General features: G+C 39.5%; 1 protein-coding gene across 1 annotated transcript in view; it reads left to right on the forward strand.

The window, feature by feature from the left end:
- The window catches only part of MCU (mitochondrial calcium uniporter), a 789,736-nt gene extending 765,878 nt beyond the window's left edge, over window positions 1-23,858 (forward strand). The window contains exons 3-8 of the mRNA XM_071583962.1: window positions 15,389-15,559; window positions 17,893-18,011; window positions 18,567-18,713; window positions 19,566-19,769; window positions 20,973-21,147; window positions 22,748-23,858. Of these exons, the coding sequence (XP_071440063.1) occupies window positions 15,389-15,559; window positions 17,893-18,011; window positions 18,567-18,713; window positions 19,566-19,769; window positions 20,973-21,147; window positions 22,748-22,893 (962 nt within the window). The 3' untranslated portion in view covers window positions 22,894-23,858. The remainder of the gene's footprint in view (window positions 1-15,388; window positions 15,560-17,892; window positions 18,012-18,566; window positions 18,714-19,565; window positions 19,770-20,972; window positions 21,148-22,747) is intronic.
- The last annotated feature ends 280 nt before the right edge of the window (window positions 23,859-24,138 follow it).

The following is a 24,138-nucleotide window of genomic DNA, read 5'->3' on the forward strand; positions in this document are numbered from 1 at the left end:
AAGAGGCGCATTTTTTTTAATTGTATACAAATCATACAAATAATTTAAAAAATCCTACAAATAATTAAAAAATCATGTTAAACTTTAAATTAATCGTACCAATTTTGAAATCGCATTGCAATAAATATTTTTTTATCAGAGTACCTGAGGTATTCAAAATTCTTTCCGAGCGTTTAAGTATTATTTATATTGAATTTCATTAAAGCCAAAAATGTTCCCGAAGGTAGAGGAGGACGTGGCCCCGCTCCCTAGGTTCACCCCTGACAATTTCACTCTTGCGAATTCAGACTAGAAAAGTATTTTTGTTTTTGTTCCAAAACCTCGAGTTTCTCCTTCGTCCACTGCTTGCTAGGTTTCCTTGCTAGGGTACCTTGCTAGGTTTCTCAGATATTGGCTTCATTAAAGAGTTCAACCAGGGTTTTTATATAGAGATTTCCAATAGGCTTTCAGAACTTATTGACAAATAATAGTCATTCTACATTTGCTAAAAGTAGGAATCCAGAAGTCACGATACGGGAGTTAATAAGGTCGCTCTTAAGTTTTGCAGTAGGAGACACCACAAAAAGACTCGTATCGAGATACCTGGATAATTGGACAGATAGTGTCGTGGCGTAAAGGTCATCGCCAAGTGGTGCGCCGCTATTTATGTCGTAGGGGACGAAACTACTTTTGACATTTAAAAAAAATGTATGCGCGATGAAGCTTGCGAAGTTTATTTTATCTCGAAATTATTTACCTCCACCACAATTCACGCTGGGAACTGTTTATGTTTGAGAAAAAAACCCCGCCGGCCGAGGTAAAAGTGCGAATCCGGGAGATAAATAAGAAATAAAATCCCTGGGACGGACTTTGTTGTCATCCTTTCGTCCGATTCGCCCTCGGGTCATGTGTCCGCGTGTGCGAAATACCGTGCCCGTCTGACTCACTCCCGTCGACGACGCAGGCTCTTAATACCTTGGCGACCGTGAAAACGTTACGTGACCTCAACTATTCCCTCCACTCCTCCCAGGTCCGCCTTCCTTTCCACTTACTTGTTCATTATCTCCAGTTGGGATCCTCCTTTCCCTCTCGTTCTCACTCCGCCCCCCATCCTCCCCCCTACCTCCCCCGTCGCTCTCCCTCCCACGGACTCCTCACCGAGCGTCCTTGGGCTCCGCGTGTTGTTTTGCGAGTGTGCATTCGCCCAGGGACCGGTTCGCTGGCTCTAGCAAACGGACCGGGTCACCCAAATAATTGATGTTCCGACTCGAGGGAAAAAGCCAAGGACACGAGTATTTTATACGGTCGGGCCTCAATGCTGTCTATTTGCTCGAAATCCGTCCGGTGCCTGATAATCAAATAGTCAAAGAGTTAGCACCGGCGCAGCCCTGGGGCCTCTAAAAGGGTATACATGGGGCCCTCAAAGCAGGTGGGGCCCCGGTAATAGAGGAATAAAATGGCATTTCATTGGTTTATTCTTGAAAGTGAATAAAAATCAAGACTTCGTATTAATTTCCACCAAAAATATATCTTGTAAATACATTCATAATATTGTATGAAATTCTTTAATAAAATTTAAGCATGTTGTGTGCGAGGGTAAGTCAATAAGTTAGTCGCAAATATCAGATTACCTAATTCCATGTTTTAATTACCCGCGCATATTTTGCCAGCATCATATGTAAGCTTACAGACTGCATGACATCTTGCGGTCAGTCAGTGGTAGGCAGTGCAAGATGGCGGGTGTGTTTCACGAGTGTACGCGAGAACAGCTATTACGAACTTTTCATTGGGAACGCTTAGAACAAACATCCTCCGTACAGTCCCGTCCGAGCCCCCAGTGATTTTCATCTGTTCAAGCCCCTAAGAAAGCATTCGGTTTGTCGTATTCCAAGTGGTTTCACGTTGACTGCGACAGCAAACAAAATGCGTGTTTGTTGTCGGCAATCAAGTACTTGTAAAGAGATGGGATAGGTGTCTGAATGTACAGGGTGATGTGTAGAAAAGTTAAATAAACTCCAGTGAGTTACTTCGATTATTATTGCCTCTGCCTCTATCCAGTTTTACGAGTAATTTATTGGATTGCTCTCATATAAGCCCAGCTGTGTGATTTGTCGAGTGCCAGATTTCCTTGGAAACCACAGGTCCACAGGGAAAGTAACTGCCCCCACCCCACCCTGATGTGTGAATTTCAACTTACATATCAAATAACTTCGGGTCAATTACTGTGGTAATAGAAAAAAATTTGGTTCATTAATACAAGAAGATAATTTTCGAAGGGAAGTGGGGGGAGATTTGGACGACCTAGGTGCCTCCACTGGGTTTATCCGGATCCGTCCTCGGCTGTGCGGATTCCGCGGGCCACGATTTATTTCTTCACGAGAGTCGCGCTAACTCGCGCTTCTTTGTCCATCGCGCTCAAGGTGCTATTCGTCATTCAGTGGCGTGTGACCTAAATAGGACTTTTGTTGTCCTTTTACTCAAGGGTTGCACTTGACTGAAAGTAAAAATACAGCTGGAACTAAGCATCGCACTCAAAAATAGCCTTATTTGTTTCCACCTGAGTAGACGCTATTTTCATTTCCTCTAATGCATTTCTTCCGTAGTAAATCATTTTAAAACGCTTTCGGTCGAAACGCGCGGAATATCTCGACGAAAACGTTACCTACAAATGAGGGGCCAAATAACTGCGTAACAAAACAACGTAGGCTGGTGATGAAAGTAGAATTTTTATTCATACAAATACGCGTCATTCATATCATACAAATCGATCATAAAAATTTTATGCTGATCACCACGGCTGTTTCAATTAAGCTGTATTTCCATTGCCAACACCGTATTTATTACCTGTCCGCGAAAATTATTCGATGACGATAACGAGAAATGTAAAGCCTTCGTGAATTGTCGATTCTTTTTTTTATTTACCTCGTTAAATCTGGAGTAAATGAAATGACGAAATATTTACATAATGCATTATTTCTAAATCATGCGTCTCTTTCGCTTTTCCTCATTTATTTCTTATTGGCGTCGACGCTAACTCATTTAGATGAGTGTAAATCAAACTTAAACTCTTGGATCCAACTGCAAATTTGTTCCGCTTACATTTAAAAAGGAGCCAATAACCAGTTTTCAAACACGTTTAGTCAACCTATCACAGTAAACTACGTCGTCATTGTTGAATGTTGTTCAATCTTTTTTCTTTCATTTGCCATTAATTACTGGGTTATCTACTTTGGATCTCAATGGAAAGGTGTCATAAAATGTGGCATTAGGAACGAGTATTGACGTTTTGGTGCATATGTACTACGCTTTGTGTTATTAATCTTGACTTTATTTTATCACATAAATAATTTTATAGACACGCTTCATCCGTGAATATCGACGGCAAGATATCCAGGGCTGTTGATTCGCCATTATCCGTTATTCTTTAAACCGTAAACGCAAATCAGCGACAATAGCCTTGGATGTAATCTGCAGATTATTGCCACGAAAGCTAAAACAGCAATTCTCCTTAAAAAAGTACTTGTTTTTGCCTTGCTTCTAGTTTTCGGATGCTCAAATATCAAGCCGCCTCATTTGTATTAGTATATCTGTAACATCCACGAAGCCTCAGGTCGATAAATCGAAATATTTCCGATTTCTAATTTCGTACGTGTTTGGCAAAAGTTACTGCTTTCGCATCCCTCGCTCGTGATTGAAGGATTTGGTAGATTCTAGTCCGCCTGCCTGAGATTTTTGCAATCCCTCGACCGTACCGAAACTGTAATTTTTTTCTGGAAGTATGGTTTTTCTCCAAGGTCATGGGCATGCCCTCCCTACCTTACTGTGACCCTGTTCTCTAAATTAAAGACATTCTGGGTAATTTACGTAAGATGTTCTGAAAATTTTAATATAGCATCGACGAAGTACGTTTTATCGAGTGGGATATCTAAAAAAATGAGTTACTGATCCCCTTTTTACTAAATATTTACCCAAAGTTAGCGCTTTTAACATGGGACTCTTATGGGCCACCCTCTGTTTACAGCCAAAAACGTTCTTTGACTAGGTAAATATGTCCCAGATATTCGGAAACACTGATAATCTGTAAATAGAACTTTACTGATCATATCAATGCAATAATATATATATATGACTGAGTTGGCTTTGCAGGTACTGCAACTTGGATTGAACTTTGAAACGTTTCGCCATCAGCTAAAACTGGCCTTATATACACATTCACATACGCGTATTTACATTGAAGAGAAGGTGAGCCATTTAAAATAAAAAAGTTGAAATATACTCGTAAGCATATGGTTTTTGACCATTTGGAAATTGAATATAGTCCTGCAGTTAATATTAATAATTAAATAATGCCGATTTCTTTCAAATAAATTGAGGATGCCAAGAGTGGGACTGAATTCATGCTTCAACCTTACGTGTATCATACAGTGACGATCATGAACTTGAAAAGTTATTCATCGTGATCTACCATGACGGCAGGGTAATAACTTTTTATATGATTTGGCGTATTATAAAACTGATTCATTATTTCAATTTTAATATGTACGTAATGTGTAGTAAACGAAAATTAACGTAATCAACTTCGAGCTACCTCAAAGCGCATGTTTTCTGCTTCATAGCGTTTATTACGTGGTTAGTAGTGGTCGCATATATGCCTTGTCGCATATTAATCGAGTTTTTATTAACCAAGCTATAATTTAATCACTCTAGTAAGAAGGCAACAGAGCAATGAAAAATGTTATCCTGTTTTTATTTTGAAAGAAACGACGTCCGGGATAAATGAGGACAAAGTATCGCTCGCTCATAAAAATTTGATTAAAAAGTACTTTAAATTGGTTTAAAAATCCCGAATCATTGTCATTCTTTGATTCTAGTGAGATGACGCGTAGCGAGAATAGGAATCAACATTATATTAAGGCCTCGCTGTCCAGATGAATAGCTGATAAATCGCGTTAGAAAATTGTATCCGAAACACTACGGTATCCCGATTCTGTTCTTTTAGTTTTAAATCAGTCATTGTTTTCTGCTTGCTCTTTATAACTTCCTGTTTATATTACCCCTTCTAAAAATAATTTAATGGCAAAGAGGCCAGTTATTTTGTCGGTGGGAAATGAAACTGATGTATACTTTGGCTGCGATGGAGTTGAGCCGAGGGTTGGTCAAATGGGAAGGTCGGGCGATATTTATAGTTTTTCACGAAATACGCCCGCCTATCTAGCCTTAGGTCACCCTAGTCCGCGTCACCATACTGAAATTTTACCTGTCCCTCCACGGCGACTACCCCGGTTCGCTCACTTCGTGAGACTGCGTGCCTCCAGCTGTGGGCCGTACTCCTGAGGTATCATTCTGTGCATGATAGGTATTCAATGTCAGTAACGTGAGGATACCCCGTGAAGAACAGCGCCCTCCCCCCTGCACCTGCTATTTGTTTCTCCTCCTCGCCGATATAAGAATGACATGCGCTCACTTAAGTAGTTGACTGCGAATCCTTGGAGTGTCCTCGGAGACACGACTATTAACTGAATCGAGGTTAAGAAATCGGCTCCCCGATCCCACCATTCTTAAGTACATACTCCTGTTTACTATAAGATGTGCTTTCCCAAGAGGCGAAACTCGGTAGTGCGTGCGTATGGGTATTCCCATTTTAGAATATTTTGCTTCCGCTAAATTACCCCGCAATTCAGTTGCGGCAAGTCTCCTTTTGATGTGAAAGCGCATCTTTGACGACTCGGACCTCCGTTAAATTAGTGACACGGAGAAAATTCATTGTATTAGAGTAGCTCGATTCGATTAAAATGTCTAAGATTGAGTGTAAACCGTAACTACGATGATTGTAGATCGTGAACCTGAAATCATAAGAGAGCAAAAGATTTGACGATGTGTTGAGGTCACGGGAAGCATTTATAGTGGGTGTGGCTACTAGAGTTTAAACAATTGGTGGAATTTCCACTTTTATTTGTCGTTTGGACAGCGAATATAAAATTAAAATAACAGGAATCACAACTAATATAAGAGGGTCATCCGGAAAGTAGTACCCGTTCGTGCCGCATGAAGTGCTGACGACGCGAGTAGCCGCTGGACGAGGTCAGATAGCTTCAGTGGCTTGTCTGCCTTCTCTGAGCCAAGTTGCGTGACGCTAGCATTGCCTGTGTTGTTTCTGTGATTGTTTACAATGTTTAAAAAAATTGAGAACGCCGCCAGTTGTGAAGTGAGGGCAGTGATTAAATTCCTCAATGCAAGAAACGTTCGCCCATGTGATATTCATCGCCAATTAAAGGAGGTGTATGGAGACAATGTAATGGACGAGTCGTCTGTTCGGCGGTGGTGTCGCAACTTCAACATGGGGAGGGGGAACACACACGACGATGAGCGTTCGGGGAGACCGTCTGTCATTACAGACCAACTGGTGAGCTCAGTTGACGAATTCGTGAGGAACGATCGGCGCGTCACAATTGATGACATCTGTGAGCATTTTCCCAATGTTTCTCGAACAATTGTTCATGAAATTGTTAAACACCATCTGCATTATGCAAAAATTTGTGCAAGATGGGTCCCTCGCGTATCTCAATGAGCTGGCGGCGAAGGACTATGCAGCAGGAATACAGAAACTTGTCACACGTTATGACAAATGCCTTAATTTGCTTGGAGATTATGTTGAGAAGTAGTTTAAAGTATCCTCTTTCAAATAAAATTTTTTATGTTTGTTAATATTTACTTTTGTGTCTTTATTTCACGAACGGGTACTACTTTCCGGATGACCCTCGTATTTTTGTTCAAAAATCCAATCCAAGTAAATCAAGGCCAACTTGGTCGTTCTTCTATTACCTACCAAATAAATGAATCTCACAGAGAAATGTCCCCTTCTGTTTTTCTATTTATGATTTTAATAGAAGTTGGTTAGGAATGATAGTTTCAGATCACACCAAGCTAATCGTCAGTGCATTTCATAGATTGGGAAATGGACGAGTTGCAAATGCGTATAACTTTTAATGTGCATGTATCTTCAAAGCTTAATGAGTTATTCCCCATCCCAAGGATGGACCAGTATGAACAGATGACCTTAATGCAATAATACGCAACACACGCCGTCCAGTACGGCACATGGCAATTAAAATTGGCCTTAAAGAGGCATGCAGTGATGAATGTTTGGCGTAGAAGTGGTTCTCCCTCGTACTACTACTGCATTCCAAATACGGAATTAGTAAGTTTAGACTGAAAAAAATAATCGTTTTACTCTTGCTTATGATCCCTATTAAGATAGCTATATGTAGGGTATGTGTGGACGAGCTAGCAGAAAATGTGAATGTATTAAGGGTGTTGAGGAAATGCGAAGAGAAGAAAAGAGAGCGATGCCACCCTCCACTAATTAGGTCTCGTTTAGAGTATTCTGTTTGTATATGGGACCGTCACGAAGTCTGTTTGATTGCAAAATTAGAACTGGTGCAGCGCAGAGGTGGTTGATTTGTAAAACGTCGCTAATGCAAACTTAGTAGCGTATCTAGAAATATTTGAGCGGCAAGCTTGGGAATCAGTCACGGAGTGATGTGTAAATTTTTGATCACATCTCTTGCATAAATTGGAAGCAGGTCTCTTTTGCGATGAAGCTAAAAGGCTTTTCAGCTTAAACCCTACTAGTCCGTAGATATTCTAGCCGTGCTCCGATATGAGAGATCGTGAAAATGAGAATATAGAGATCAACTGTGGAACCGTAAGTTTTAAGATGTAATTTTTCCCGCGAACGATAAGATCTCAAAATGACTGCAAGCGACCACTCGAAGAAATCAATTTTTCAATAGGAAGTACCCTACTGTGTGGTAATTATTTTATCTAGCGCTTGTTTTATTGGTCTCCTTAATGGTAGAAGTATTTTACACTTACGTGCCTTAGTGCATGCAAGCCGTTGTTAAAATTACTTCCATGATTTTCATTTGTAAATGTAACATCGGTTTGTAGCCAAAGGGGAAAAATATTTGGTAACCAGGTTTTCGATGACCATGGCTACATTGGCCATTGATAAGCCATCAACCTAATCTCATAATTGGAATTATTTACAATTTCTGTTGGTGGCTAACATGTAAATAACATTTAATTACGTTGTGAAATTTCCCCCCGCCACACACCCCGGCAGTAGCTTTCAGGACGCTATGTAGAAATCAACAAATATTCCACCAAAAGAAGAAATAACTTGACGTAAATTACGCAGTTGATTACTTTTAATCACATTAATACTATTTCTTTCGAAATTGCCACAAAAATGGCCTCGGAAGTAAAATCGGTCTGTTTGGAGAATTATTTGATGACTAGATTCCGAAATATTTTGCTTCAAAAGAGTCTTACGAAATATATTCATAAAATGTTTGCATGTTGGCCTGGATTCCTCTTCAGATTGTTTTTTTTTTGTAACGTATCTTAATTGTGAACTTCAGTAGAGTTTGGATGTTTTTTCGACTTCTATTTAATTTTGATAAATCGCCTGGTCTTAAAGCATGGATGAGGGGATTTGAGCCACAGTTCCAATACATGCTACGCATTACTCTCTCCGCTACTCGCATTGGAATAATCTCCCACTGAATTCACCTCACGCCCGACGCTAAGCCCCCACAAGCTGTGCGAGTCCATTGCTCTCGAAATTGGTAAACAAATCCTCCGTTTAATGCTGTTTTCTTCGAGTTCTTCGACGCATCCCCACGGACGATAAAGTTTCCGTGTCACCTAATTTGATTCCCTCCTCTACACTACCTTCGAATTACCAGTTTCGCCATCACATTTGATCAAATGGTTAAGTCAAACATCGAGCGAAGCCGTGTGCTTGAGTTTTCGTTCGCACCCACATCGAATCGGTCGCGGTGGTTTCATTTCTTTGACCTCCCCACGCTCCCGACCCGGTCCTTCGACCCTTCCATCGATCGGATTTCGTTCCCAATGCACACCATTGTCTCAGTTAAAATATTCTAATGGATTCTCTGCCGCCTTCCCTCCTAATGGGGCCTTGATTGCTTCTCTTCCGCGGCTTCCTCGGCGCCTCCACGGTGCCAACCTTCGCCCGACCACCCTCCTCCCTCCCCACATTTCCCCCCTCCCCACATTTCCCCCACCCCACTCAGATTGATCCCCCTCTTCGCTTCCTCCAATCAAGGGTCCCCGCGGTGGCCTGCGAGGAGGCCTTGCATCTCCTAGCGAGACGCGGTCCAATTTCGCGCGCTATTAGCGCTTCCACCCCGCGGCCCCTCTCCTGCTCCCACTCGCACGTCGCTCCCTCTTCCCCCCCCCCACCCGGTTTCGATTCACTAATAACTTTGATGGCGTCATCGCGCATAGACCCGCTAATTCGAAAGGCGCGTGTCGAACGGAGACGGGCAGGTTTCTAAACAGGTCCCCCCAGCAGGTGAGGGGCGCGTGTGCTCCCTCCATTAGCCCTCTTGGGGTCCATACTCCTCGGCTCATTTCGATTGTCGACACCCGCTGCTGGATCCACAGCAAGCTGAAAGATAGGGTTTCATCTTCTTCCTCACGTTTCGTAGTCGGTCTTGTGCCCTTTTTACCTTTTGTTTGTGTATTTTATCTTTCTTCTCCGGATGTTTCAGGATGTCCCTGTATTCGTACACCTTTCTTCAATGTTTTATCATTTATTAATATTTTACATTTTAGCGAAAAAAATCGTATTTCATTCCTCGAATATTTGTATACTTTCAATAATTTTGTGGGACCTTTTCTTTCATTTTAAGAAGTATTTAATAGATGCAGAGATACTTGATAAGTAATAATGTACTGTATTCAGAACAGACAAGAAAGAGGAAGGAATGTAGGGACCATGGATTAGTGATATTGTCAAGAATAGATGTGGAGTTAGAGATCCGTTAAAGAATACTTTGAGTAGAAATTGTCAATGGCGTTGAAATCAGCAGTTTACGAAATAGTTAGTCCTTCCCACGTTATTTCATGAAATCTAAACTTCAGTGTGATAGATTAAGCTTAAATGTCAATTTAATGTTGTAGGTGTGTGATACTCGAGTGTATGTGGTAAACAATAGTAGGGATAATGGTATTCGACTAATAGAAATACAAATAAAAAGAAGAAAAAATTGTTATCCGCTAGTTTGGTCATATTGAGAGAATAGATGATAGAGAGGATGAAGGACGAAGAATAACTAATGGATGTCTATGTTCGAAGAGACGTGCGTTTAAAACAAATATGGTACCAAGCTTGGCACACTCTGCGTAGTTGCTTTCGAAGAATAGCAGGACGCCTCTTCGAAAATGACTCGCTGCATGCAGTCGGAATGTCATGATGACTACCGACCGTGTCCTTTTTATTCCCGAATTTGTGTTCTCCGTACACAGTGCGCGTTTCTAGTCTCAGGAAACAAAAATATGAAATATGGGTCGATCAAAACAGTATTACGTAGTAAAACTTAGATACCATTGTACTTTTCCACTATTACATCTGTTGGTCGTCGTGGTAGTTTTAGTGGAGGCGACCGGCAGTTAAGGTCATTTGCGCCATTAGGGATGGATGGGAAAGGAGGAAAGGTGGAGAGAAACCCAGCGTCAGCATTAGCCTACTCTTATCGAAAGGCGCCAAGGGGTCCGCAGCTTAACGTCTCATCCGACGGACAGCGTACTCACGTAAAGTGCTCTTTACAAAGCACCTCAAGTAGGGATCGGGGTACCACTGAAAAATATGTTATCTCCATTGCATCTGTTTTAATATGAATATTCAAAACTTCCACAAAGTAAATCCTGAAGCAGTTGAGTTTAAAACGGTTGTCATCTACACATTCATATTTTTTTTATATTTAAAGATTAATGACTTAATATTTACATTAAGGGCACTCCTGGTATGGAAATGTCCCTAAAAGGAATATTAATTGGTACTCTTCGCCGCCCGTACCGTATTTTGATCTAAAACGCGATTTATGAATGTTTTCCATCATTTAACAGATGCTTTTGATTCCAGGAGAAACATTAATAATATGGAGTAAAGAAATAATCATTGAATTGCGCTAACACGATGCAAAGAGTTTACAACGGAATGCTTGGAGATGAGGACCAGTGCAGTCCTCGAGCATTTAAATTTCCTCTATAATCCATACTATTTATTTTAAATTCATATGTCGTTACATAGCAGAAAGAGTTCCGAGATTAAAGCTCTAACATCGCTGGTGGGTAGGTCGTAAAACAGGCTGAGATGCCAAACTACAAAAGAACCTTAGCTATATGTATGGTGCCATCGAACGAATGGACCAGTATTTTGTTTTCCAATTTCCTAGCATGTTGCATAATAGATGGGATAAAAATGTGTTATCTTTTGGTATTGTTTTCCTATTTAACTTATCCTATTTGCAAGAGTTTCAATGGAACTTAATGAAGTCGCCACTGGTATGATTTTCAGCATAAAACACCACTGACATATTGTCTCGATTATGCTTCAGTGTACTTAAGCAGCTTTGCGATCTACGGAAAATGTCCCTTACCTACCCGTAACATACAGGAATGCGAATTTTTCCTTGTCTTGGGGATGCAAACATGTGTATTTTCCGCTCCCGGGCCCCTGAATATATCAGCCCGGCTCAGGTCTCGAACTTATCGTGAATAGATATGCGTGAATAGGTATGAATGGTCTTTGGATACACGCAGATGTTTATGCGGCCCGCTTTTATTCGTTCTCTGTGTGCTGTGGTTGACGACTGCCACGTGAATGTCATGTCCCTTCCACTCGAGAACCCGTCGAGCAACAGGGTGGGATACACGCTCTGCAAAAGGTGCAGCTGCATCCCTGCCCGTGTGACAAGTGCTTCCTTCCATTCATTTCCTGCACGTTCCCTCCGCATCACGCGGGCGAGAACACGGCTGCGGCGGCGTTTGGCAGGTGGAAACTCGCGTGACTAAATTCGTGACACCCGTGCACCACCGTCTTTTGCGTCGTTTGCCGATGACATGCAACGAAAAGACCCGGGTTCTCACTCGCAATTACCTCGACATTACCCGCCCCGCCCCCAGTCGTACCAAGTTTCGGTAACGCTTCTCTGTCGCTCTTTCCCGTTTTATTATTTTTTCCGATCCTAAGAATGATAGCTGCAGCCTTTTCATGTTAATACCTCTTCCACCTGATAGTGCCCATACTCCCGTGTTCTATTATTTGCATTTCACGCAACTTGACCGTCATTTTGTGCTCCTGCGTGTCTCTGAATGAAAATTACTGTAATTTTCCACAGCTATACATTGCGTACCACGTATCAATGTCATAGCCGGTGTTAGGTACATGATGATACATTGACATTGAAACGCTTTGTACGCAATGAATCACCGTGTCATAAAATAATGTCTTTATCATAATTGCCCCTTTCGTTCTGACTATTCAGCATTTGTCCTTTTTGCTTTTTTATCCCAAGTGATCGAACTCTCAGGGTCGCTTAAGTGGTCCCATGTCTTCATTTTTCCGCCACCCAGCATATCTGTAGCAAACTCTGCCTTCGGCTTTCGTATTTATTCTAACCAACTGAGAAGATTTGGGCTTGTTGCGGTGGTACTGCAATGGAGTTTACAAACAAAAAATGCAACCCTGTGTTTATCTAAACGTAGGTCATTAACAAATTATTATTCTGCGTATATTTTTTACAATATCTCCTTCATGTTTATCTTTATATTATATGCTGGCTCAACTCAATTTTCTGTTATGTCTCGGATGAAACTCGGGACGTAAAAGCGTGAGCAATAGTGTTATGTCCTGATAGTGTCTCCTCCAGCTGTACCCATGGCTACTATAATTTATCCCTCCGTTGGCATAACAGGATCTTTGCGCTTCTTGGGGCGAAGGGTCTTTCACTAATATTTTCCGGCTCTGAATTTCTCATCGCGAATAAAATACCTCAGGAAAGGGCTTTAGAGGCTGGAAGTGTTACAAAAAATGCTTCGCTCGAGTGCGTTTAGGTTGACAAATTCCGTCACAGTGATTTCTATCAGGATACCATACCAGGAAAAGTTTACCTTCGGCAAGAAATGCGACTGTTCATTGCAGCAAGGTGGTATGAAATTGGCGTGGTTTGTTGTGTGCACGAAAGAGAACGACTATGTTATTTGCGGATGATCAAATGGTAAAGTAAATAAACGCTTAGAATGGTAAACTATTTCTAATCCAATGAAGTGAAAAAATAATCTGTCATGCTTACTTTACTCCGTCACTATAATTGATCTTAAACACGTTAATGAGACTGAATTGACGAATTTCTAGAATAATTTTGTTGAGTAAAATAAATAATAGCTAAAAGTGTCATTCTCATTCACCTATCACCTGTAGCATTGCTGACAGGGAGGCAAATACGAAAGATGGGGTGTTATATTGAAATCCAGGTTGTTTAAAAGTTTAATCTCTGAAAAATTTTTGTATATTAATTAGACAACGCAAGTGTGCATATGAACTTGATGCTTCTTCTTAATGCCACAAATACTGATGAAGAAATGCATGAATTCATACCTTGTTAGCAATTTTAGTTATCCCAGCTATTTGTGACTTCGTAAGCCATAATACAAAAATGAGCAAGTTGAAGGGAAGTAGGGTATCTAATATTAAAGCATTGCCTTAATATATTACATATTCCAGCTTGGTGGCCGCCGAAATTCTGTGCATCTTGTAGATGCCTCATTTTCGGGGAAGTTGGGTTACTTATTCTTCGCCGTTTTTTTTCGCGTAGAGCGCGGCAAGATAATGACTCTCTTCTCCCACCGCCCAAGTGTGCCCTGGAGGTTTAAATATTTAACATGTTTCTATTAAGTTCCCGAACAACAGTAATCATAGCGCCAACTACCGCAGTTTCTTATGGGTTTTGTACAGATGTTTAGCTAAAAGATATGTGCATGCACACTGTATTGGTATATCATTACAGTGGCAAATTTTGAAGAAAAAAAACAGCAAATAAATGAGTGGCATATAATAGCTAGGTGCTGGCTTCTCACCGCAAGGCTCCGAGTTTGATTTCAGACATTAATTTTTCTGTTGTTTGTGTCACTTGTACCTTATGATGCTGCAAGTCGGTGAAACGCGTTGTACTGTGAAATAAAGTATGTGGAAAATGACAAATTCTTTTCATATGGACATCAAATAATTCCACGAAGTGAAGCCTGAAAGTTTAAATTTTATTAATTTTCTACCCTAATATTTGTGTATCGATGTTGCTTGGAAGAAAAATGGGGGTATAAACAATCCTAATAATATACGGGTTTACGTTGCGTAACTCTGTCCGGTTGAGTGACAGGTTGAGAGCAGCTTAATTCTGATGACGAATTCCTTCAGTCCTTCCCACCTTCCCTAATTCCACAATAGTCCCAATGGCTTCCAAAACGGTGCATATGACCTGCCAGCAGTTGCCTGGCTTTCTCAATAAATATTTTCTGGCATGAATAAGAATAAGTTGGGGGTGAGATTCATATTGAACGTTTGTTTGTGGTCACTTCATTTAAATATGCTTAGGATTAATATTTTACTTAAATTCAGTTAGTTACGAGCTTTCTATTCACTCATGATGTGATGTAATTATCTACAGTATAATTATTCGTGCAAGGCACTTTCAATTTCATTTAGCTATCAACTTTTTGGAGTCGGAATTGAAGTTAGAAAATATATTAAAACTTTAAAACAATTAATTTATTTTTATTGGGAATGATAGTAAAGGTCAAATGAAGTTACGGTGCTAAATTATATGAATTTTAAATGGAATCATAAAAATGCCCTATTTCTTCATAGCCTCATAATAAAATTCAATTTATATTATGCGCCGCTAAAATCATTGCCAACTCTCCCAAATGCGAAGTTGCTTCCCTGGATTCGAACTCACGCTTCTTACTGTCATGAGAGCCTGAACTTAAAATACGATTAGCACAAACAAGATGGAAAGAGGTCAAAGGAAAAGTGATATATTATGCATGTTACATTCATGTAAGATACCGAATGAAGAAGAATGTCAAGACTGAAATGAGGGCAGCATGCTAATTTGCATTTACCAGAAGTGAACTTATGACAAGGAATAATTTCACCTCAGAAATGTCAAATCCATGATCTGAATTCAGCAGTATACAGCCATGGGCGAGCCCAAGTTCCGAATTTCCAGGGGGAACGAGGACCACAATATTTATGTTTAGGGAAGGGTTAAGAGAAAACCAAAGCCAGTAAGGTTTTCAATGTGTATGTTTTGTTTAAATCGAATCTCCTCGGTTTCTTGGTGCATTGTAATTTTAAGCAATTTATTGGGTCGAAAGATATTATGTATCATATCATGGAAGGGGTCTTGGCGGTCTCGGCTGCATCCTCTAATGTGCATAGCGGAAGTTCAATAGATGTATTTCCGAATATTTGGGAATTTTTCTCTGTCCCATCACTGACTCCATTCCCATCTATGTTTTTCTTTTTATCTTTCAGAGGTAGTGGTGGAATACTTTCGAGGTCTGCCCCAGGTGACTGTGCCTCTACCGTCTCGACGGGAGCAGTGTCGCTTCACCCTCCGCCCCGTCACGCACACCGTCGGCGACTTCCTGCGCATGATTCGGACGGAGGACAGGGGCATAGACCGTGTCGCCTTGGCAACCACTGGTGGGTGAGCCACACCGAGCTGCCGAGGGTTAGCTCCGGATCATGGAACCGAGCGCTCCAAATGAGTCGCCACACGAATGAATGGGTCTTGCGAGAAAAAGTCAGCCCATTCCTCCCCCCGGTCCGCCTTTCACGGAATTAGAACATCGCTCGCCCTTGCCGATGGAGGCGATATGCCAAAGCGTCTGGGGGACTAATGGTGTAAATATGGCATGCGCTCTATCCCTGAGGTCCTCCGTTTGTTTTTGTTGGAAGGAGGAAATATCTTGGGAGGAAATGGGAATAGCTTTACGGAAAGTAGGAGAATAATGTTTTCGGAGAACGATGACATATATTGCGTAAATAAATATCGCCGGGACTCCGATTTCGGGCGTTGAGGAAACATTCGAAAAATGTAATTTTTCGAATGTTTCCTCAACGCCCGAAATTGGAGTTTGTAATGAAACTCGTAATTTTCGCTTTATGTCATGATTTCCGATCGACTTCGACGTCAAATCGTCATTGTCAAAGTAAAATTACCGTGACGGCGACCCTGTGAATATAACTTTGATTACCAACAGCTGATACCAACTTGTAAATGATGTCCCAGAAAGTTGGTAAAGAGGGGATTATTTATGCTTGATAACTTTTAAATTTGTGTTCATCCTATGATTCGAATGCGTAATTTTTCTTCGTGAAAAGTGGGCGTGCTGGCTTCAAAGGGATGGGTATGAATGACGTGGAAAAGGATCATCGCGTAGAGAGAAATGAAAACGAAGTCGGTACAATGCGTGGTTGCAGAAGAGGGTTGGCAAATGGGATGAAACCCAAGTAACAGGCAGGAAGTAGTTGGGGGAAGTATAGAGAAGCAGCGGGATGTTGGAAGCTGTCATAGAACAGATAATCACAGATATGGGAGGAAGAGAATCAAGCATCTTCGAAATCATATGATGGGGAATTTGAGCATCAAAAGACTGGAACATTTTAGGTCAAAAAAAGTAGTCAATATTGCGAAGTACTTTTGAACCAGCACACACAAAGGTGGACTGTTTTTTAGGGGCCGGTAAGCACCTGCCCGCCGTTGCACAGTAGCCTACCTTTTATGATAATAATAATGTCCGTCCACGTTGGACGAAATGCCCACGGCACACAGCCAAAGGATCCGTGTGGGCGATGGAGAAGACTTATGAGGTGAGGGTCCAGACTTCCGTCTCCCTGAGGTTATTTAAGTTGATTTTCTTATCCGCCTCTTATCTATGCACTCAGTGCAAGTGCCATCAAGGTGTGGCGATGGGCGGTAGCAGTAATTACCACTTAGGTGGTCGGACGGGCGTGGTAATTAGCAATCCACTTTCCACGTGAGAGGGCAGAGGTAATTAACTGCCCAGACTGTATAGGCTGAGCAGATATGCCAAGATATAAGGAGTCTGTCTTTTTATAAACCTCTCTCGCGTGCAAGCATCTGACTTTAGGTATTCAAGACTCATAAAAATTTTATATCACTACTCTCTGGGGATTAAATTGAAAGTTTCTTCTTCCTAGCCGTTAAGGAAGTGGATAATCATTCTTCAAAATGTTCCTCGAATTTAAGGCCATTGTTACATGGGAAAACACAAGTGTTTATGATACCTGCATGCATAATACGAAATATTTTTAACCACCAGATTGTCAGAGTCTTACATTCATAATGATTGACTTCTTAGCATTTAGTTGCCAGTGGCACGAAGTCACTGTTCAGCCATGGTGATAGGGTACCAGAAAGTTCACATTAAGTTTACGGTGACAATACCGAAAAAGTATTTGTTAGAAACACATGGTATTTGGTGAGTTTGTCTACGCATTTCTCTAATTACCGTCCACTGCTTAGTAAAATATAAGTTCTATGTCTATATTCCCTATTACGTGTCTCTTTTAAAGTACCAGCGAAACTGTCAATAATTAATTCCTATGGCCTTTCCAGTTCATTAAGCTCATACCTGTAATGTAATATTAAACTTTCGGCTATAAGTTAATTTGCTTTTACGCTTGTTTCTCGGAAGTTTAAAGCAGTCAATTTCTTTGATTGCTGCTCGTAATCACTCAATTCTATGTATTAATTTCACTTAAGATTCAAGTAAATATATTTCTTTAAGTACCCACCTACGTTTTAAGAAAGCGAGATCGTTTTACTTTTCCTAGATTTGCTAAGATACGGGATACATTTTTACTGAGGAATTTATATGCACATCCTGGTGTGCATTTAATTCTTCTGTGAGCAAATGGTTATTGAATTGGACTTGATATGTTCGCACTTGTTAAAATTATGAAATTTAATAGACTAGTCTTGCCTTCATTTGTTTTCTCTAATGTTTTAGAGGGAGTAAGGATAGCATCATCCAACACAATAGAAGCTCTAATGGAGAGAGATTTCTGCTTGGTGATTAATGACACTGTTTACCATGTTGCCACCCCTCCCCAGGAAAAGTTGTCATTGGTAAGTAGCTCTAACAGGAAAAATCACAGTCGCGTAAAACATCTTCTTCAATGATAAAAATATTTATTAATATTGTAGCTCTCTGAACGAGATGTTTTGGAAGTATGTATCAGAATAAAATTGAAACCTGCCGATACTAAACTTGATATCTGTAAAAGTAATTATGTTGTTAGTTTGCCCATCATTGAACTTCGTATTCTGTGGCCGTGTATAGATTTCGATAAGTTGCCAGAAGATAGGTATACATCGGGATGCTCCTCTTCCGATGATAACTTAAATACTATATGGTATTCACAGATTTTACTTGAGTCAGACTCATTCCATGTAGTTGAAATAACTTATCTCGAAACGTTTATCATTCCATCTGTCATGGATGAATCTTTACCAAACATCGGATCATATTGGGAATTTCGTCTGTTCTGGCATTGCTGAAAGATGTTCACATTCCGTCAGGATCTGCTTTCATTAATGCATGTTCAAATAAAACGCTCAAAAAGCAAAATCGCATGAAGAATGAGGAGGGAATTGATTGTTTTAAATTTTATGCATTTACAGGAGGAGGTTCGGAGGCTGTCAAATGTGAGGAATCTGGTCAATCAACTCTATGAAGCTTTAAACGTTGATGAACATCAGTTGAAAAAGGAGAGGGAATTACTTTCACAGTTGGAGTCACTCCGAATTCAATTGGAACCACTGGAAAAGGTTTGTGCCTTTAAATTGTGTGCCTCGGTATAAAATATTATGAATCCAAATCTCAGGGACGAAATTCCATAGCCATTAATGGTTTCAAAAATTTTATTTTACGATAATTTTCGGGTTTTGATGAATTAAATGACTATTGCTATAACTATTTCAGGGAAATAAAATAAGTGAAGGGAAAAACCGTAGTAGTTTTCTTTCAGATTCATCTTCCGGTTATCACATACCTCCGGTTCCGTGAGCCATTATTTCAAGCAAGATCGTTCGTTTTTCGGCATCACAATCCGATCGTGTTCATGAACCTAAAACCTGTTAACTCTTGGTAATATAATTTCTATTCTAAATTCAAATTGCACTGATCCAAAACTCAATTCAGTGACAAATGGAATGCATTGCGTTGGCGTGCCTAGTACTATGGACCGCGAGCTGGAGCTTTGTTGGTTGCATCTAAGTAAAAAGCAAGGGGTACATTTAGTTTCCTTCCAGTTTATAAGCAAGGAGTTTTTGTGGAAAGAAAACCGTCTTTATCGAACCAACTTTTTTGTGCTCATTGAAAAATACTTTCAAAACTTTTAAGATTTCCCATGCATCATTTACAACTACTAAAAATCGGAGGTCCAAGGTTTGGGAGCTAACCCTTGATTCCTTAGCATACACGATTCTTAACTTTTTAGGAACCCTTGCAAAACAGGGTACTCTACCGTACCCGACTTTGCATACAGCAGGAGCAAACAAATTTGTTGATGGATACTTAGGTGGTTTTACTATTGGAACTATATTTTATGTGAAAAAATTTATCAAGATGAGTCTTAGTTATTCCTATAGTTAGAATTATTTATTTGTTTTCTTTTTCAGAAACGGAAAGAGTTGGAGATGATTTCAGAGAGACGCACGACCAGTATGACATGGTTGGGTTTGGGCCTAATGGGTGTGCAATTTGGCATATTGGCCCGGCTTACCTGGTGGGAGTACTCATGGGATATCATGGAGCCTGTGACATACTTTGTCACATATGGAACAGCCATGGCAGCATATGCGTACTTTGTTCTTACAAAGCAGGTAATCCATACTGTTTCAGATGTTCTCCAATGAGCACAGAAAATCTAAAAAGCTCTATTATAGAGACATTGACTGAAATAGCATTTGTGTTTATATCATCAACTAAGATATTCTGTTAACTCCTATGGAAGCAACAGTACCTTGCTGACCTTGGCGGCTGTCGGGAACATCCTCACCAGCTAATTCAGAGGTTCAATTCTTGCACAGTGATTTTCCTCCATGTTAGGCTCGTGTGTTTGAGGTTACCATCGTTGTTGATAATGCTTGTAAAAATGATTAAATGTATGATAGGCTCATATGATCCTTGCTCAGTTATAAATAAGGGCAACATTCACTTATTTAACTTGGAATTGGCAGTTCTCCATTGTTTGAACTACTAGTCTCATGTATGTGACTAAAAAATATATTAACTAAAAATGCATTTCAAGTATGGCTTCTGACTCAAAAATAGTTTGGGCTTATTTCTTATTGAAATGGTGCTGTTTTTAAATTGCCAAATATATACATAAATACAATGGGTCGCGGTAGTCCAGTGGGTAGAGCATTGGACTGCTCACCAGAGGGTCCCAGGTTCAATTCCCGGGCAAGGCACTCTGGGCACCTGCAGCTCCACCCATGCTAAAGTGATTTTTCACACACTGTATAGGGCTTAGTACTGGGTGATCTCTACCCTAACCTACTAAACCGACCTTCGGGTTGATTACTGTGTTTATGGTTTTTATACATAAATACATACATACATACATACTTCATGTTATACATGTAAAGAATTTTAGTCCTCATGGACATGAAAATCTATGGCCTCAAAAATCTCAATGGGGGCATAATCAGAATAGGTTTACCCAAAATGTTGTATCAAATAAATGACGTGTGTAGAGTGAGATTGCAATTTGAATAATCCCTTTGTTTAAGGGTAAGTGTAGAACTATTTAAAGTTGTGAAATAATACTACCTACAAGTTTTCTTGCTTACTCCTATACAAAAATCTACCATGGCAGACCACCATTGGTGATATCAGTGACACACATGCTGGGAGAGTGACCCTTATTCCCCCTATTGACTCTATGCCACCTGCCAGCCTGTGTCTCATAAAACATTATTTCTACCATATTTAATGCAGGTACTTGCCTGCTAATTCATCTAGTAAAAATAATAAACTTCAGAATAGTGTTTAATCTGGATACTTTATTGATGTATTTGAAGGAATATCTACTACCAGATGTGAAAGATCGCCAGTTCCTTTTGGAGTTCCACAAAAGGGCTCGGAAAGTTGGGTTGGATGTGAATGAATACAACAGACTCAAAGATGGTGTGTCCAAGATTGAAGGAGACCTGAAACGGCTAAATGACCCCCTTTTGAGGCTGAGACCCCTCTCAGGTATAAGATTTTCCTATTTGTATATACATTATAAATAAGCTTAATATATCTCCTTCTATTAATGCACACTTTCATTCATGAAATTTACTTGTTTGACCAAGTTAAGTTTTATGGCATGTAAATGTTTTTTTGTAAATTAGCCAAGCCATACTTTAAATCACATTTTGTAATTAGGACACTGACTGGAGATTGACTAATCTGTTTTCATCTTCATTAATGTGGTAATTTTTTCAGTGTACTGCATTTTGTTCTCTATTGCCTTGAATTCTCCAGCATAAAGCATTTTTACCTCCTCCTTCCTCATTCCATGTATTTTCCATGATTGAATTCAATCTGTCCCTACTTACTCCATAATATTGTCTTCAACCACTTTTTTCCTCCTAAACTTCCCTCTCTCAACTGCTTATCCTTTCCGATATCATCCAAAAGCACCTTTTATATTTTCACCATTCTTCTAAGTATCCGTTATTCAAAGTCCTCCCAATTGTCCTCATATTTTTTTCCTTGAAGTAGTTTGGGAGGAAAGTGCGCCTTTTCTCATAATTTTGGGTGGTAATTTGGCTAATATCTAATAAATTTCTGACAGTAGCTTTGAGCAACTGCTAGTGTGATGCTGGATTTAATGGAGAAGGGTACTTATACACAGTATCTTTATTGTCTGGAGGGAAGGAGTTTACAGGGTCATAGTAAATGCTCTAGGATGGTAAATCCATGGAGAAATAAATTGGCATGGAATAGTTGAAATCATTAGAGAAATTTGTGCTTGTAGAGAATACATACTACTAGCTCTACCCTCCTTTAAGTGCCATACGTAGATGGCAATGGCAACAAGCCATGCATAATTCTATGCTTATGGTGAATGAATAAATTTAATTGAATTGAATTGAACAGAGGGAAGAAAATTGGAATCAGCAAAAATGTGGTTTTACAGGAGAATGTTGAAATTCAAATTTACAGGTTGAAAGGTCAATAACGAAATCTGCTAGGATTGGAAGAAGAAAGGGGGTCTATTCAACCCTGGAAAGAAAAAGAGATTCTCATACCAGATACATTGTGTGGGGTGATAGTTTTCTGAAGTCAGTTGTGAAAGGAATAAATCCTGAGAAATATGCTGGATGAGAAGTGTGCAAATAAAGAAATGTGAATGTATGGTGGACCTGATTAGAAAAGCTCATGGAGGAGAGCATCAAAAAAAATCCTTGGTTTCATGTCAGTTATGATATTGAATGGAGAAGTACGTACATAACATTTTTTTGTAAAAAGAGTAAAACATTTCTTTATTGGAAGTGTTTCAGAGTAAAAACATATGAATAATGTTAACTTTGTCTCCAAAAGCAGTGAATAACCATGAATTTGCAATCACTAACTGAGGTACCTCCCTTGTGCATGATAAGGTGTCAAAATACCATGTGTATGAATAATATGACTTGCCTATCTCCAGTGGCTACTCATTTTTCATCATCATGGGAATGATTTTCTGAAAGTAGAAGTTAACTTTTCCTGTCATCTACTGCTAGGTACCAATGTACCTTACTTTGTGTGTAATATAGCAATATACTTATAATGTGTAGTTGATTATGTTCTTCTAACCCCTTTACAGATCAGTTAAATAGTCGAGATGACCAAGGAAAGATTCCATCGGAAGAGGAAATTTCTGCTCAAAAACCAGAGAGTAGCTTTAAATGGCCAACTAGTAGCAAAATCATGTCTGCCTTTGGTGCGTCAAGAAGTCCAAAGGAGAGGTAGGGTGGTTCGAAAGAAAGCAGTTGACTCATGTAAATGCCTCTTAATGGTACACCTTGTTGGTGTGAGACATCACGAATGCCGAGGAGCTGAATCTCGGAAGAACATATGTGCATGTGACTTAAATAAGAGGTGCATTTGATATAATTACACTGTTGTGGAAAAGCCCACCACTCATTAGAAATTACTTCGCTTTAGTTGCATGGGAAATAAGGATCTGGAAAATATCAGAAAATTTATCATGAAAAGAGGCCCTTCTAAAATTTTGAGTACTGGAATGAACAGAGGTAGAGACCCTAGACACCAGGCATTTTGTGCATGGCATGGTGACAAAAAGAAATTGTCAAAAGTTTTTCTTGAAGAAATGAAAATATTTATAGGTGAAGCTTTTTATTTCTTATTTTCACCTGTTCACTTGTGTGTTTGTTACATGCATATACATAAAAAAATATATATATATATAATATCCTCATTGTGAATACAAAGATTGTTGAAGAGCTTGAAACTTGTTGTATATTACAGCTTTATGAAGGGGAATATATGGATGACATAATTCAAAACCAGGAATGGTGGTTATTAAAATGTTAATGCTGTGAATGTTAATGTAACTAAATGGCTATCAAGAATGGTTTTGCTTACGTTAATGATTTACGGCCCTTTAATTTGTGTAAACTTGCCGTCTTCCATTTTATTACTCTTTTTCAGAAGCTTCCAATACTCATTTTTTGTATTTATTTTAGTTTTCTCGTTCATTGATTCAGCAGTTCATAATGACTGATGACATTATTATGAGATGTAGGATCAGACTTTTGGAGTGTTCATTTGTAATGTTCTCTTTTAATATCACGTGTACACAGTATACTGTGATGACGATGATGAATTCAGTTTTTATGGACTTCAATTCATTGGAATGTTTGTGCATTATTGTATTCTGCCCTTACTCTTGTTTGCTTATTATTTATCATTGATGTTTGTTTAAATTAAAAAGCAATATCTTAACTTAATGCTGCATTATCAAATTAATTAATTTTTATCTTCTTTCTGATTTAACCTTGATTTTAAACACAATCTTTTTTCTCCATTTTAAGATATCTCTCATTTAGAAACAAGTACCAAATTGATTGTCTTGAAACATATATTTGCTGACTTAGGTCTTTCCGCGGGAATATTTACTTAAATGCTCATAAATTTGTTTTATTATTAAGCCAAGCAAACTATTTGTGGAAATCTATGAGGACAAGAAACTAC

Source organism: Hetaerina americana, unplaced genomic scaffold (genome assembly GCF_022747635.1).
Source record: "Hetaerina americana unplaced genomic scaffold, ioHetAmer1.1.p SCAF_15, whole genome shotgun sequence".
Lineage (NCBI taxonomy): Eukaryota > Metazoa > Arthropoda > Insecta > Odonata > Calopterygidae > Hetaerina > Hetaerina americana.